The sequence below is a fragment of the Lepidochelys kempii genome, chromosome 3 (assembly GCF_965140285.1).
Source record: "Lepidochelys kempii isolate rLepKem1 chromosome 3, rLepKem1.hap1, whole genome shotgun sequence".
NCBI classification, from domain to species: Eukaryota; Metazoa; Chordata; order Testudines; family Cheloniidae; genus Lepidochelys; species Lepidochelys kempii.
This window is the reverse complement of record NC_136382.1, coordinates 134,740,158-134,756,321: the sequence shown is the minus strand read 5'-3', so window position 1 is coordinate 134,756,321 and position 16,164 is coordinate 134,740,158. Positions and strand designations below refer to the sequence as shown.

General features: G+C 39.2%; 1 protein-coding gene across 9 annotated transcripts in view; it reads left to right on the top strand.

Moving 5' to 3' along the window:
- The window catches only part of TARBP1 (tRNA guanosine 2 -O-methyltransferase TARBP1), a 101,246-nt gene that overhangs the window by 77,693 nt on the left and 7,389 nt on the right, over window positions 1-16,164 (top strand). For 6 of the 9 annotated variants that reach the window (XM_073338123.2, XM_073338122.2, XM_073338120.2 and 3 more), the window contains 5 exons: window positions 910-1,106; window positions 2,912-2,993; window positions 6,980-7,151; window positions 7,447-7,638; window positions 13,744-13,868. In XM_073338123.2, the coding sequence (XP_073194224.2) occupies window positions 910-1,106; window positions 2,912-2,993; window positions 6,980-7,151; window positions 7,447-7,638; window positions 13,744-13,868 (768 nt within the window). Of the gene's footprint in view, window positions 1-909; window positions 1,107-1,345; window positions 2,367-2,911; window positions 2,994-6,979; window positions 7,152-7,446; window positions 7,639-13,743; window positions 13,869-16,164 lie in introns of those variants that run through there. The other 3 variants (XR_012158155.2, XR_012158154.2, XM_073338125.2) reach the window with 3 other exon arrangements.

The following is a 16,164-nucleotide window of genomic DNA, read 5'->3' as shown; positions in this document are numbered from 1 at the left end:
GCAAGAGGGGAGAGAGATACGTTTATTTAAAAAATAGAAAAAGGTGATTTTTAAAACCACAATCGCATGAGAACTTAGTGAATGGTATAGTACCTGAGACTATTTTTAACTCATTTTTTTTAAACTGATTAGATTTCAAGTTGACATTGTCCATTTAACTAATTGCTTGATGCAGACCTCCAGGAGAAGATGGCAGGCTTGTGAGGAGTTCCCCATAATCACCCTCAAAGCAACCTCATTGTTTTCCTTCAAAATTCTTCTTTCCTGTGATGTCTGCAAAGAAACGTGACAATGGTTAGGCCAGTGGTGTGCTGAAATCACAGCCTATCTATCATGCTGACCAATATTGTCTCATTGTTTCCTGGTACTTCCTGTCTAGCTGAATGTATCTATCTGTTGTCTTATACTTATGTTGCACATTCTTTCTGTGTAAGCATCTAACACAATGGGCTCCTGGCCCGTGACTAGGGCTTCTGGGTACCATGGTAATACAAATAGTAAATAATATTTTGGTGTGTTTAAAAATGAAAGCCAACATGAAGTTTAAACATTTATAGATAAGAGTTGTATTTGTTTTTTAATAAGCTAATTAAGCTAAACAGGAGAAAGGCACCCTCTTTCTGGAATAAAAGTGTCCACATATGGAGTTAATTCATTTCTGAATAACTACATGTACAGACAAGCTTTTGGTTCTGAGAGATGTGAACTGTTCCATTCATGTGAATGGGTTGTTAAGTCTGAAACCTAAAGATTGCAATTCAATGAAACTGTGTTAGGTATTTCAGTGCTGACCATTTTAGCAAAACACTGTTCTTATCTCACAATCCCAAACTGTTTCTTATGCTCTCCAGGGGAAAAATGCTGTGATGAGTCAAATATGTAAACTAAAGAATATTTTTCCCTTTCTAGAAACCAATTTTGAAGAAAGCCCTTCTTGTTGTTCTACAGTGGTGTTTTAACCACAATTTCAGTGTTCGACTTTATGCATTAGTAGCTCTCAAGAAAATCTGGGGCATGTGCAAAGCATTGTTTGTGGAAGAATTTGAAGCTTTGACACCAGTTATTGAATCGAGTCTTCATCAAGTGGAAAACATGCATGGTACAGGGTTAGTAAAATTCTTCTGATTTAGAATGCAGCTCTTCCATCTGTCTTTGCTGGAATCATTTGTAGTGTCTAAGGACCTTCTTAAACCACTTGTCTAATCTTGTAAAGTAGCACTTGATAATCTTTGTGATTTTGATGTGTTTCATCTATTTAAGTAGAACACTTAAAAATGGAATTTAAAGACGTCATCAGCAGATAAAATGAAATTATAGAAAACTTCCTTCCTTCTCTGTGTTTCAGAATTAAAAGGTTTCCTTTAATATGAATCCTCAGTAGAAAGTTCTGCATTCATCTGATAACTACAGTGCCTGTCTGAGAATGTGAGCAGACTATGTTATTCAGACTATCAGCAGTGCAATGGAGATGAGTTTAGTGGCTTGGGGAATAGGGCTTATAATTTTTTGTAGTCTGTCCTGAATTTTCTCATCTTGCCTCCCAGATTGAAAAATGAACAAAGCTTATTAGCTAATAAATCTACAGTAAATGTTTATTTGTTCTCCTTGCATTGTGAATTGGGGCTAGTTTGTCAATATAACATGTTTACAAAGTACTGGTGTTTAAATATTTAAGCTAACAGATTGATTTCCAGAAGATTTGCATTTCTTAACTATATATAAAGAAATGGCAGTACTTGTGTGTCCCCTGCATTTGGAGTTACAGAAGAACCCCTATTTTATGAACTAATCATAGATTGATGAGTTTGTAAAATTCAAAAGTTCCTAACATTGAACATTACAGTAGGTATGGTGTATAAATTGCAAGATGGTGTACTGCATAGCCGTCATCTTGTCAATCAAACCACTCCAAAGTGATTTTCAGTGCATTGAAAGCATTGGAATGTGAAGGGATGTTGACTTATTTTTCATCAACATTTCTCTCATTATGTGACCTTTTGTTTTTTTCTGTGGAGGAAAAATGGTTCGTATAAATGGCCATTCATAAGATTGGTGTTCATAAAATTGAGGTTCACCTGTACTTGGCTTAAAGGATCATTCACATAGGAGATCCATGTTCAAAGAGTAGTGTTTAGTGAGCACTACAAATCCCTTCCTGGGTGTGGGATCACATCAGAAAATCTACAGTGAATATGTTGACATGTTACTAACACTGCTAATAATCTGTTCATTTATCTCCCTACTCCACATCTGATCAAATGTGTGCAGACTTGGATCTTTTTATCTGCCAAGACTTGAGAATCAGGATCCTCCTGCAAATATTTGTGGTATCATTGAAATCCAAAGAAATAAAATGTTGAATGCAACTCTGTGCACTGTTTTAGGTGTTCGTAATTTCACTAACAACGGCAAGAGAAAGAGAAGGTTGAAATAATAGAGAAATTGATTATCTGTTATTTTTGCACTGTATTTATTTGTAATTAGTTCAACATGAACACTCCTCCTATTACTGGTTTGGGGTCTTAAGCAGTTTAGTTTGTTTAATTTTTTATTCATCTGTATAGTCACCATTCATAAGTCCTCTTATTCTGAGTTCCTGAGAGAACTTTTGTTCCCCTTCTCTGAGAGGGTATGATACCTTTCTCTATCAAACATAGTTATCTTAGTTACCATAATTCATAGAGATATGTTTCTTCCCAGTTCCTGGGCACAAAGTGAATTTATTTCCAGTTCATTGTATTCATAAATGAGTCTCATAAATGTGAGTGGTGAATATATATTTAAAGTAGTCTCTTTTTCCATTAACACAATATATAATATATGCATTTAGACTGGACTTCTTTACTGTGAGACTGTAATAAGTAAATACGTAGAATTTTTGTATATCTTACTGTATTTTTGCAATACATAGGAATGCTAGAAAGAATTGGCAACGAATCCAAGATCATTTCTTTTTTGCAACATTTCATCCCCTGAAGGATTACAGTCTAGAGGCAAGTATAAAATACTGTATGTAATGGTCAATTATTTTTCACTGCTTTGCTGCTATATTTGTAATTTGGACATTGTTCTACTGCATGATGAGTAATGATCAGTTGTAACTGATTTTTGGATATCATGAAAAATGACTTCATAATATTTTGGTGCATCTTAGACCAAAACAAATATATTTGGACTCAAATGATTTTTAAAATTATTTTTTTATAGCAATCATGGCTAGAAAACTAAATCAATTAAATTGAAAACCCAGGAATGTAGGCGTGTATTATAATTGTTACTGGTTAATCTGGAGGAAACAGACAAGTGAACTCCTTCCTAGTTATATTTGTATTTGTTGCTTGATCAATTGCTTGCAGTAGCTCAGTTGCAGCCAATAAGACCCAACTTTTTTTTCTTTTATGACCCACCTTCAGAATTTTCATTCCTGTCACTCTTGCACTTGTTCTATGATGTGCTGGTAAACTGCTTTTTGAAGTGGCTTAGCTAAAGTACACACTTTCTGTGAGTTAAAGACAAAGATGCATTGAAGTCAGACACATCAGTTCCTCCTTCAGGTCAGTTTCATCACTGTGGCTCAGAATAACTGGAAGCTGAGTGATCAACAAGAGGGGAAGAGAAAAAAGGCAAAATAAAGGTGAAGATGAAAAACATGAGTAGAGTGCCTAAAGCAGAAAAGAGGCAAGAATGAGGAAAAATGCACAACTATCTTGACAAAAACAGAACATCCTCGCAGAATTTGAAATTTGTTTGCTGTTGACTGTGGGAAAAATACCTGTTTTCAGATGTATTGCATAAGAATATGAATTTGGAGCATCTTCTATACTTGAGCATCTCAATTGATAAAATAATAGTTTATATAGTCAATTGATGCTATATCCATGCTATTGGTGATCAGTTAGTTTTCTAAATATCTTAATTTTTTTTGTTATGGCCCAATACATTTCTATAAATCACTCGAGCTAGGATTGCAATCTGTTGCTCTAAAACAGTAACAGGAAGTCATTGAATGAACTACATTTCTTGCTTCTTTGGAGTCCAAATTGTGTCTGCTTGTTTCTTTCGGGAAGATTCAGCTTAAGATCACCTCCTTAGTTTTCCTGTAGACTAAATTTTGACAAATTTCTCAAAGGAAAGGTGTGACGGGTTTGGGCCCTTTGGGGTGTCACCTGATGTGCTAGTATGCCACTGAGTCAACCTATTCTGCCAGCCTGGATCCCCTTTACCTGGCTTTGCTGGGCTAGGCTCACAAGCCTTTTCCAGTCAAGCGCACAGGAAGGGCCGCACCCAGCTGCACAGAGAGACAGAAGTCCACTCTGGAAAGATTCAGCCTTAGGGGCTCACCCCAACACCCTGGTGCCCACTCCCTTTAAGGGGTATAAACCCAAAGGTTTTATGAAATTCGCCACCTCCCTCAATGTGGAGGGAGTTATGCACAACTTCTTGCCCCCCCATTAGAAATTACATAAACTGGGTTATATTGTAAACAAGAAATAAGTTTATTAATAACAAAAGGTGAATTTTAAGTGAATATATGAGATAACAGACAGAACAAAGCAGATTACTGACCAAATAAAGCAAAATATGCAAGCTAAGCCCAATATGCTTCTCACCCTAAATGTTATTTTGGGCAGGCTGCAAAGTTTCTGTGATTCAGAGTTCCAGTTATATTCCTTTTCAGACTGGACCCTGTCTCAGTCTGGACTCACCCCACCCCTTCCCTTCAGGTGGCTTTCGCAGTCTTTCTCCTTGCGCAGACAGGCCATGGAGAGGAGGAGTCTGCTTGCCTTCCTCCCCACCCTTAAACAGGATTTACATAAGGCGGGAATCCTTTGTTTCCCAAACTTGACCCCCCCTTCCCTTCCAGTGGAAAGTTACAAGGAGTCCGAGTATCCCAGTAATCTTTAGTATCAGGTGATAAGACCAGCTGATTCTGTAGTATCACAGCATCCATGAGTCAGTGGAACTATAGAGTGTCTGCAGGAAGGCCAAGCCTTTTCACAGTCCATTGTCCTCGCTGAGGGTCATCAGCCCTATTTTGGCATTTCCATTGTTGTACCTGAAGTGTTAGCAGTGGGCATCACCCTAAGTAGTATAGTTGAAATACAGATACATTATCCATATTCCTAACTTCAGATACAGAAATGATACAGGCATACAAATTGGATAATCACATTCAATAAATTATAACCTTTCCAATGATATCTTACAAGATCCATCTTGCATGAAGTACATTTCAGTTATGTCATATTCATATCAAAAGCATATTTTCATAAAGAATACAGAGTGAAACGTCACAAAAGGATTGTGTTTTTTTCAGACTTATACATTTTTTAGTTCCAAACTATTGTGAAGTTTAGTGATTATACCAACATATGAGGGGGGCATAACATTCCACTGATTAAGTAAAACTAACCATTGAAATTGAAAAAAGGTCTGGATTTCCAATTTGTGGTTTTCTATTTTTTCCTGATTTCCCCTCCTCTTTCCACCCGCATGTTTTGTATTTAGGGTTAGTTATGGCTTATTTTAGGAGTTAACATCTTTTATTGTTTTTTTTATTTTGTTGAAATATGAGGATTAAAAAATAATTGCCCTTCAAAACTCTGTGCTCTGAGGTACAGTAACTCCTCATTTAACATTGTAGTTTATGTTCCTGAAAAATGCAACTTTAAGTGAAACAATGTTAAGCAAATCCAATTTCCCTATAAGAATTAATGTAAATGGAGGGGGGGGGGTTAGGTTCCAGGGAATTTTTTTTTTGCCAGACACACAGCGTGTAAGTTTTAAACAAACAATTTAATACTGTACACAGCGATGATGATTGTGAAGCGTGGTTGAGGTGGTGAAGTCAGAGGGTGGGATGTTTCCCAGGGAATGCCTTACTGCTAAATGATGAACTAGCAATTGGCTGAGCCCTCAAGGGTTAACTCATTGTTGTTACTGTAGCCTCACGCTCTACAAGGCAGCCGGAATGGAGGGAGGGAAGTCAGCATTGCAGACAGAGACACACACCCTGTGTGTGAGAGAGAGAGATGCGCATTTCCCCTTTAAGTACACTGACACCACTCTTAAGTACACTGCCTTGTTAAGTTAATCAGCAAGCTGAGACTGCAGCAGCTGCTGCCAGGAAGCTCCCTCAGTCCTGAGCCCTGTTGTGTATGTCCCCCCTGCTCTATGGAGGTGGGGTAAGCAGGGTGCAGGAGCAGGGGGGAGGGGACACCCTGACATTAGCCGCCCATTCCTCTCTTCTCCCCCTCCCCCAGCAAGCAGGAGGCTCTGGAGAGCAGCTCCAAGGCAGAGGGCAGGAGCAGCACATGGCAGTGGGGGGAGGGACAGCTGAACTGCTGGCAATTGATAGCCTGCTAAGCAGCTGCCACACAGGGAACTTATGGGAATAGGGAGCTGATAGGGGGGCTGCCGGTCCACCCTGGTTCGAAGCCTCCACCAGCTAGCTGCAAGGGGCTGCTCTTCCTGCAATCAGTGGACAAAGCAGGCGGCTGCCAAACGACCTTGGAACGGAGCATTGCATAACTTTAAACAAGCATGTTCCCTAATTGCTCACCAACTAAACAACCTTAATCGGGACGGTGATAAGTGAGGAGTTACCATATAAGCTTCCAGTGTTTGTCCGAGTTCCTTTGCTGCTTCTAGCCCCTTCAACAAACAATTTTTAACATTAGAAAAGTTGTACATTTGAGGCATTTTCCAGCATAATATTTGTAATTTAGATTTTCTTAGATTGTTGCTTTGGTAGGGTTTTATGGGTTTTATCTTTAAAACTGGAAAATGACCATAATGTTAAATATATGTTCCTGTATTGCACCAGGTTATGAGTATTCGGAGATGTATTGATCAGTAAGTTATAGCTTATGATAGATAAAATATTTGTAATATAAAATTATGCTGAAGTTAGTTTAGTATCTCTTTGAAGTTTATTTTTTTTCTGAGATTATCCTAAAAGTCCTGTGTTACATTGCAGACAATATTTTACACCCTTCCACGCCTTTCAGAACTTGTTGAAGATGAATGGATCCCACTCTATAAATTTACCAGATATACTGACATTTCTTTGCCTGCAGCATTTCATTGGTTGCATTCTCGAACTGAACTTCTTAATCTAAAACCAAGTGACTGGTCTCAGCAAGATATGGGTAAAATACAAATTCATATATGTTTTGATCTGAGATTAATTATTTGGGTTTGGTAGTTGCAATATATTTTGTCAGTACTTGCTCTGCTAAACATAATTTTTAAAAAACTGCTGTAGAGCATATAGTTATGCTGTGCTATTAGCATAATGTATAGAGATTGATGATAATATGTGACCCTTATAGTTTCAGAAGGGTATCACTTTGGTGTCCTAGTAAACAGTGGTTCCCAAACAGTTTCATTATCATGTCAGTATTTTCCACATCTAAATAATTTAAACCTAACACTTTTTCTTAGGTTCAGATTTAGTTGAAACGGATAACCAAACAGAATGGACAGATGTTCAGAAAAAGATCATCCCTTGGAAAAACAGTAGTCCTGATTTAGACCTGGAATTGGTATTTCAGGACCGTGCAGCTAAACTTGGTAAATCCAACAGTAGATTGATTGTAGTGGCCTCACTTATTGATAAACCCACCAATTTAGGAGGTAAGGTTCAATGCATATTTTTAATTCTTTATTTGCGCAAGGTGGATTGACTTTGTGATTTAAATAGCTGATTTTATTCATGATTTAAATCAGTAAGCAGGAAATCTTGATTTAAATAATCAATTTAAAGCTTATTTGCATTTGTACTTTTTATTTATCTTCCTAGAAAAGTTAGTTCTTATTGGTTGGTATAATTTAGTACTTTTTTTTGCTAAAAAGGAAAATACACTAGATAGGCATTATTGAAGCAGTTATATAGCTCAACATATATTTATTCAGATTCTTAATCTTTACATTTTTTGTTGTTAGAATGGTGAAAAAATGACATTTCTTATTTTTTAGATTAATTTTTTACTTGTGATTTGTGTTAAACTGCATTTGGATTGGAAATTGGAATTAAATAAATTATGAAAACAATGTTTTCAAATAGTTCTATTTAACTAATAAAAACAATCCTAAATCTGCTGGATACATAAAAAATAAAAGTATGTTTAGCAAAACATGTTTTGCCTTTAAAACCAACTGATTTATTAAACAAAGTAAATATTATCTGTAACTAGTGAATTGAACTGATGGTTTCTGGCCTTCATATCGTTCAGGAGTATAGAATTCGTAATCACATCTTTTCACATCTAGTTTTTATTCATACATTGGAAGAGGAAAATAAGCTTTCCTGCTTTTTCAATTCCCAGGCCATTTCTCAACTTTGAATGAATTAGTCATTGAACTGAACTAGTTGAACAAACTGAAATGAAGAAAATATTCACTCTGCATCTGCCAAAGGAACTACTGCTGTCAAAAACTGAGTTAGCACTTCAACAAGCTCTAGTTCCAGGTGCTTAGCCAGGGTCTACCACCAGTTCAGGAGTTTGACTTTTTTTAAAATTTTAACAACAAACATGTAGTGCTTGAATATTATTTTTTGTATTTTATTTAGATGATTTTAGTAGATTATACTAAGTTTAGGCCTTTACATATCAAATGTAATTTTGTTTATTTATGAAAAGAGATTTCTTTAATTTAAATTTTTTAAAAAATCTGATTAAATTAAAAAAAAATCACTGCTGCTTCTTCAAGTAGTGTCCCTGTGGGGGCTCCATTGTACGTGTATCTGCATCCCCGCGCTGCCGATCAGAGAACTTTAGTAGCAGTGTCCGTTCAGCCTGCTCATGCACTGCTCCTCACCGGCCACAAGGCTAGCCAGCATACGCAGGCGAACCGTCCTCAGTTCCTTCTCAGCCGCCTCTGGCTAGTGACAGAGCTATAGCTGTCCATTCGCAGATCATTAACTCTTTTAGAATTGCTAATTTTTAGCTTCCATTAAAGCGCTTTTTCTTTCTTTACTTCATTTACATTTTATTTTGGCATTTGCCTTTTAAAAAAAAGAAGAAGAAGAAGAAAAAAGACTGTCTTCTGCCAACCCCTTGTCCAGGGGGTGGGGGGAACCCCCTAGACAAAGATATGCCCTGCACCCCAGTCTTCAAAAACCGCCTCAGTTGCAAGGAGTCTATCCCAGTGACTGATGGACACTCACAATGTGTTCGCTGCCTAAGAGAGAACCACATTCCATAGAAGTGTGGTTTGTGTCGGCAACTGAAGCCCAGATCCAGAAAAGACAGAGAACTGAAGCTCAAATTCCACTTCACTGAGTCAGCACTTCAACCTCTGGAGTCCTGGCAGGAGCCCCCACTGCAACCTTCTACTTTGAAGGGAGGTGAGCCCAGGGAGTTGCCTGTGAGCCACTCACGTAAGGCCTCTAAGAAAAGGTCAGTGAGTCCCCATAGCAATCCCTGATCAAGCTAAAAACAATCTCTGGCTCAATCAGTATCATCAGGACCAATGGCACTGAAGTTGTCTAAATCTGGTATCCAGGGCATGGATGGTATCATACCAATGGAGTAAGTTGGGTTGCTCCAGCCAATGACCCAGTGGGCCCAGGCAAGAAACCACTGGTACCATGGGAGCATGAAAAACCTAGAAGATCTGACCTGGGGAAGGCTCCATCAGTACCGATGTCAACATCGGTACCACCTGTGGTACACTGGGCACCAACAGACCTTGCTCTCAGGTCCACATCTCTAATCCCGTCGGTACAAGCCTCTTGGCATCGACAACCACCGCTGGTACCGATGCCTTCTGCACTGCCAGACTTCCAGTGCGCGACGGATCTTTTGGTGTCTGACGCACCGGACTTACCTCTGCTCATTACCGGGGACCCAGAGCCCTTGACTTGCCATTGACTTCGTACCATGCACCACCCTTTTCATTGTTGCAGTCAGAAAGTGAGCAAGAGGACGTGGTTTCCCGCCACTCTTCTCACCCGCTGTATGGGGCCCCGTTTCACTATGGACATCAGGCATATTGTCCCCCTGGTTTGGTCAGTTGTGGCACCCACCACTGGCCCCTTCCCATCGCAATGGCCATACCGTGATCCTTGGCAGGTTCAAAGACAACAGGTCTCCCTTATCTCTAGTGCAAGGGTTCACAAGCTAGGGGTCGGGACCCCTCAGGGGGTCGCAAGGTTATTACATGGGGGGTTGTAAGCTGTCAGTCTCCACCCTAAACCCTGCTTTCCCTCCAGCATTTATAACGATGTTAAATATATAAAAAGGTGTTTTTAATTTATAAGGGTGGGGTCGCACTCAGTAGCTTGCTATGTGAAAGGGGTCACCAGTACAAAAGTTTGAGAACCACTGCTATAGTATGACCTACCAGCAACCGAGGAAACACCATCGAGCTGCTACCTCGAGGGCTTCTGAACCTCCTGAAAAGGCAAGCATGCTTCTCATCATCACCGCTAAACAAGACAGTGATACCCCTTCCACCAACTATGGCAGATTATTTTAAACTGTGCCAGAACTTGGCACAGAGGATGGCAGAAACATTGCCAATACCTTTGCAAGAAGTGAGCGAGTCGCACTACAAGCTGGTGAACATTTTACATTCATAGAATCATAGAATATCAGGGTTGGAAGGGACCTCAGGAGGTCATCTAGTCCAACCCCCTGCTTAAAGCAGGACCGATCCCCAATTAAATCATCCCAGCCAGGGCTTTGTCAAGCCTGACCTTAAAAACTTCTAAGGAAGGAGATTCCACCACCTCCCTAGGTAACACATTCCAGTGTTTCACCACCCTCCTAGTGAAAAAGTTTTTCCTAATATCCAACCTAAATCTCTCCCACTGCAACTTGAGACCATTACTCCTTGTTCTGTCATCTGCTACCACTGAGAACAGTCTAGAGCCATCCTCTTTGGAACCCCTTTCAGGTAGTTGAAAGCAGCTGTCAAATCCCCCCTGATTCTTCTCTTCCATAGACTAAACATCCCCAGTTCCCTCAGCCTCTCCTCATAACTCATGTGTTCCAGTCCCCTAATAATTTTTGTTGCCTTCCACTGGACTCTTTCCAATTTTTCCACATCCTTCTTGTAGTTTGGGGCCCAAAACTGGACACAGTGCTCCAGATGAGGCCTCACCAGTGTCGAATAGAGGGGAACGATCACGTCCCTCGATCTGCCGGCAATGCCCCTACTTATACACCCCCAAATGCCATTGGCCTTCTTGGCAACAAGGGCACACTGTTGACTCATATCCAGCTTCTCGTCCACTGTAACCCCTAGGTCCTTTTCTGCAGAACTGCTGCCAAGCCATTCGGTCCCTAGTCTGTAGCGGTGCATGGGATTCTTCCGTCCTAAGTGCAGGACTCTGCACTTGTCCTTGTTGAACCTCATCAGATTTCTTTTGGCCCAATCCTCCAATTTGTCTACGTCCCTCTGTATCCTGTCCCTTCCCTCCAGCGTCTCTACCTCTCTTCCCACTTTAGTGTCATCTGCAAACTTGCTGAGGGTGCAATCCACACCATCCTCCAGATCATTTATGAAGATATTGAACAAAACCGGCCCCAGGACCGACCCTTGGGGCACTCCACTTGATACCGGCTGCCAACTAGACATGGAGCCATTGATCACTACCCGTTGAGCCCGACAATCTAGCCAGCTTTCTATCCACCCTATAGTCCATTCATCCAGCCCATACTTCTTTAACTTGCTGGCAAGAATACTGTGGGAGATCGTGTCAAAAGCTTTGCTAAAGTCAAGGAACAACACGTCCACTGCTTTCCCTTCATCCACAGAACCAGTTATCTCGTCATAGAAGGCAATTAGATTTGTCAGGCATGACTTGTCCTTGGTGAATCCATGCTGACTGTTCCTGATCACTTTCCTCTCCTCTAAGTGCTTCAGAATTGATTCCTTGAGGACCTGCTCCAAGATTTTTCCAGGGACTGAGGTGAGGCTGACTGGCCTGTAGTTCCCAGGATCTTCCTTCTTCCCTCCACATCCTCCGGAGTGGTCCTCCCTATTAATGAGGCGCTACTGGATCCTGCCAAGGTCATATGGCAGGCCTCCACGTCTGTCCCACCAACATGCAAGCCCGCTGACAAGAAATATTACATGCCAGCAAAAGAGACAGAGTTTCTCTTCTTCCACCCACCTCCCAAATTTTATTATTGTGGACGCTGTTAATTCTAAGGGCCGCCAACACCAGTTTAACTCCACCCCTTACGACCAGGACTGGAAGCATCTGGACCTTTTTGGCAGGAAAGCATACACCTCGGCCATCTTCCAGTTCCATGTTGCAAGCTGTCAAGTCTTACTGGCAAAATATGACTATCAGAACTATGCAAAACTCAGTTCTTTTATTCCAGTTCTCATAAGGAGCAATTTAAAGTCATAGTCAACGAAGGCTAACTGTTGGCTAAGACATCTCTCGAGTCTGCACTTGATGCATCTGACACAGTGGCATGTTCAGTCTCTACTGCCATTGTGTTGAGATGAGCCTCATGGCTTCCTTTGTCTGGCTTCCCAAAGGAGGTCCAATGGACTGTGGAGGACCTTCCTTTTGAAGGGATAAAGCTATTAGCCGAGAAGACCAACGCCTCCCTTCACAAAGTAAAAGATTCCAGGGCCACTCTTCAATCTCACAGTATCTGTACACCTGGGTACAAAAGCAGATATAGTCCTCAGCCACCAATCAAGGCCCACTCATCACAATATTCATCTCAATATTCAGCACAGAGATCATATGAACCCCAGATGAAGAAGCCCAGGTTACCCAGATGGAAGATGTCAGGATCACAGCCCATTTCCTCTCAACCCTCCACCTCAAAGAAACAGTTTTGACGGTTGGTCGAGGTGCCCGTAGAACATTCTACTTATTGTTATCTCACACTGGAAACCCGGCCCCTCCCCACCCACATTCCTTCAGAGAGACCATCTCACCCCATTCCGCAGCATCTGGGAATGGATAATCTCCGACAAATGGGTGCTGGAGATCAACTGGGATGGACGCTCCATCCATTTCTCCTCCTTCCTCCTACCAAACATCCTTCCCGGACCCTCTTCAGGGACCCTTCTCACAAGAGCTGCTATGTCAAGAGATAAACCATCTCCTCAGCATAGGAGCCAGAGAGCCAGTGCCCACAATTCTAAGAGGCTTCTACTCTCGTTACTTCCAGTTACCGAAGAAAAAAAGAGGGTTGGAGACCCATACTGGGACTCAGAGTGCCCTTTTCTGCAATTATTATTAATAATTATACCATTTCCATCTAGTAATGAACCAATACCACTGTGAGGATTCTGTTTATTCCTAATATAGTTACAAAACTCCTTATTGTTCTTAACCCTGCTGGTCAGAGATTTCTCCTTGTGTCATTTGTGTGTATGTAACCCAAAACTCATACATATATGCTGATCCACTGCACTGTAACATCATTGGAAGTAAATACTGCAGAATACTTTATAGGACATGGTGGTAAAGGTGGGATTGGTTTTTATTTATTTATTTATTTATCTATTTCTAACCTACTGATAGCTTATAGAAGGCATTTTCCTTTTTCTGCTGACATTGCGAGAGTCATGACTTGGAACATACATGAAAAGCATGTGGAAATAACCCTGTTGACTAAAACTAGAGGGCTAGAGAGACAAATGTTTATATTGCTGGAGATTATTTGTTTTCAGATTGTCTTCTCTTTTTCATGTGCTTTAATATCTTAGTTTTGTTGTTTAAAGTAATCTTTATATTTTAAATCTTGTGCTTATTTGTAGGTTTGTGTCGTACAAGTGAAATATTTGGGGCATCTGCTTTAGTTGTTGGCAGTCTTCATTATATAAACGATAAGCAATTTCAGCATCTCAGTGTTTCTGCAGAACAGTGGCTTCCTCTTGTCGAGGTGGGTGGAAAAAGTATTTTAGCTGCTAAAAGGAGCACTGTACATATAAATTCATTCAAACTGATGCCCTCTAAGTCAAGGGTCTCACTTTCTTTTTTCCTCTCCTGAAAATTAACCGCTTTACCCATTTGGCACAAGTACCTGCTTCTCTGTTTTATGCTAGTATTAAGGTATGTTTGCATTATTAGCCTGCTGCTTTTGAAGATCCTTGTTGCGGTTTTTAAAAGGTTGGTTTGTTGATTATTTTTTGTGTTAATGAAACTGATTGTACTAGTTGCCTCTTGTTTTATAACATACTCTGATTGTAGTATTTTACAGCTGATGGTTGTACATTGAAATTTAAAATTCTTTTGTAAAACTTAGTGATTCATTGAAATATTGTTAATCTCATCTTGTTTAGCCCATTCTTTTAGTGACATGATGAGAATAATTAATAACACAGTTTGTCTGAAACTAATTTACAAGGTAGATTTCAGAGCCTTTTCTATACTTTATCAAAATCAGGGCATCTTGCTTCAGACTGTAGGTCTAACACTCAGCACTCTATGCAAACCTGTGGTTGTAGTGTTTTGTATAGATATTAGGGCTGTTAATTAATCCCAGTTAACTCACACGATTAATTCAAAAAAATTAATCATGTTTAAAAAATTAATCGCAGTTTGAAAGCACTGTTAAACAATAGAATACCAATTGAAATTTATTAAATATTTTGGATATTTTTCTACGTTTTCATATATATTGTATTCTGTGTTGTAATTGAAATCAAAGTGTATATCATTTTTTATTTCAAATATATGCACTGTAAAAATGATAAAAGAAATAGTATTTTTAGTTCACCTCATACAAGTATTGTAGTGCAGTCTTTGTTGTGAAAGAGCAACTTACAAATGTAGATTTTGTTGTTGTTACATAACTGCACTCAAAGAAAGCATTGTAAAACTTCAGAGCCCACAAGTCCACTCAATCCTACTGCTTGTTCAGCCAATCGCTAAGACAAACAAGTTTGTTTACATTTACAGAAGATAATGCTGCCCTCTTGTCTGTCTGAGCGATTGGCTGAACAAGAAGTAGGACTGAGGGGATTTGCAGGCTCTACAATTATACATTGTTTTATTTTTTGAATGCAGGTTTTTTTTTTTGTACATAATTCTACATTTGTAAGTTCAACTTTCATGATAAAGAGATTACACTACGGTACTTATATTAGGTGAATTGAAAAATACTTTTTTTTTTGAGCACGGTACACTTTGTATTCTGTGTTGTAATTGAAATCAGTCTATTTCAAAATGTAGAAAACATCCAAAATATTTAAATAAGTATTCTATTATTGTTTAACAGTGCGGTTAATCTTTTTAATCTCTTGACAGCCCTAATAGATATATACGTTTTCAAAGTCAGCTTTGTATATTTTCATAGCAGTCTGAGTCTACTTACAGTTAATCTCTGGAAAATTTTATTTCTGATGTAAGAGTAAAATTCTCCGTATTTACACAATTTTGTCAATCCTTTAAAATAGTTTTGTTTTCAGAATAAATTACAAAGCCATACAATACTCTATTTCACTGACATAACAGATCTGCATTTAAACAACATTTTCTACACCCAGCCTATACAGAACACGATAGTAATGATAAATTTATACTGCTTGTGAGACTTGGCTTCTGATAGGTTTCTGACAAATTGAGATTATAAAGACAGGAATAAAGTAGAAAGAAAGCCCATCTACACATCAGCTAATCACCAGTGTGTTCCAGAAAAGGATTTTAGGGTAAATACTAATAATTTCCCATATTATTATATGCAAAAAGGATTTTTTCATATAGAGACAAGTTCATGAGGGAATAAATCTAAAGCTTTATATTTTGTTTGGTTTTGCTCTTCAAAATCATTAGGCTAGCACAGTTCTCAGGAAATGTATTTAGCTGTCTATCAAGATTACAAAAATGATTAGTATTTTCTATCAGTAGAACAACATTATATTTTAAGTGGCCTCTGCATATTCCCAGTTATGAGATGCCTTTCTCTACCCCTTTGTACTGCTAAACTTTGGGAACTATATAAAAAAGAAATATCCATTGCAGCATGCCTCTTTGCAACACTGAACATTTGGAGTTGTTACAAGAAGTCTTCTGCCCAGCCACCTCTGTTCCTTTCTTTCTGTGACTAGTTGTGAGAAAAAAGGCCTTCACTCTGTCAAAAGGACCTTTCCTGGTTTTAATGAAAAATCTCCTTTTAAATTGTTATAGTTAATACATTATAAATAGTTAATCTTAGGCACTTTCTGTGTAATTGTTTG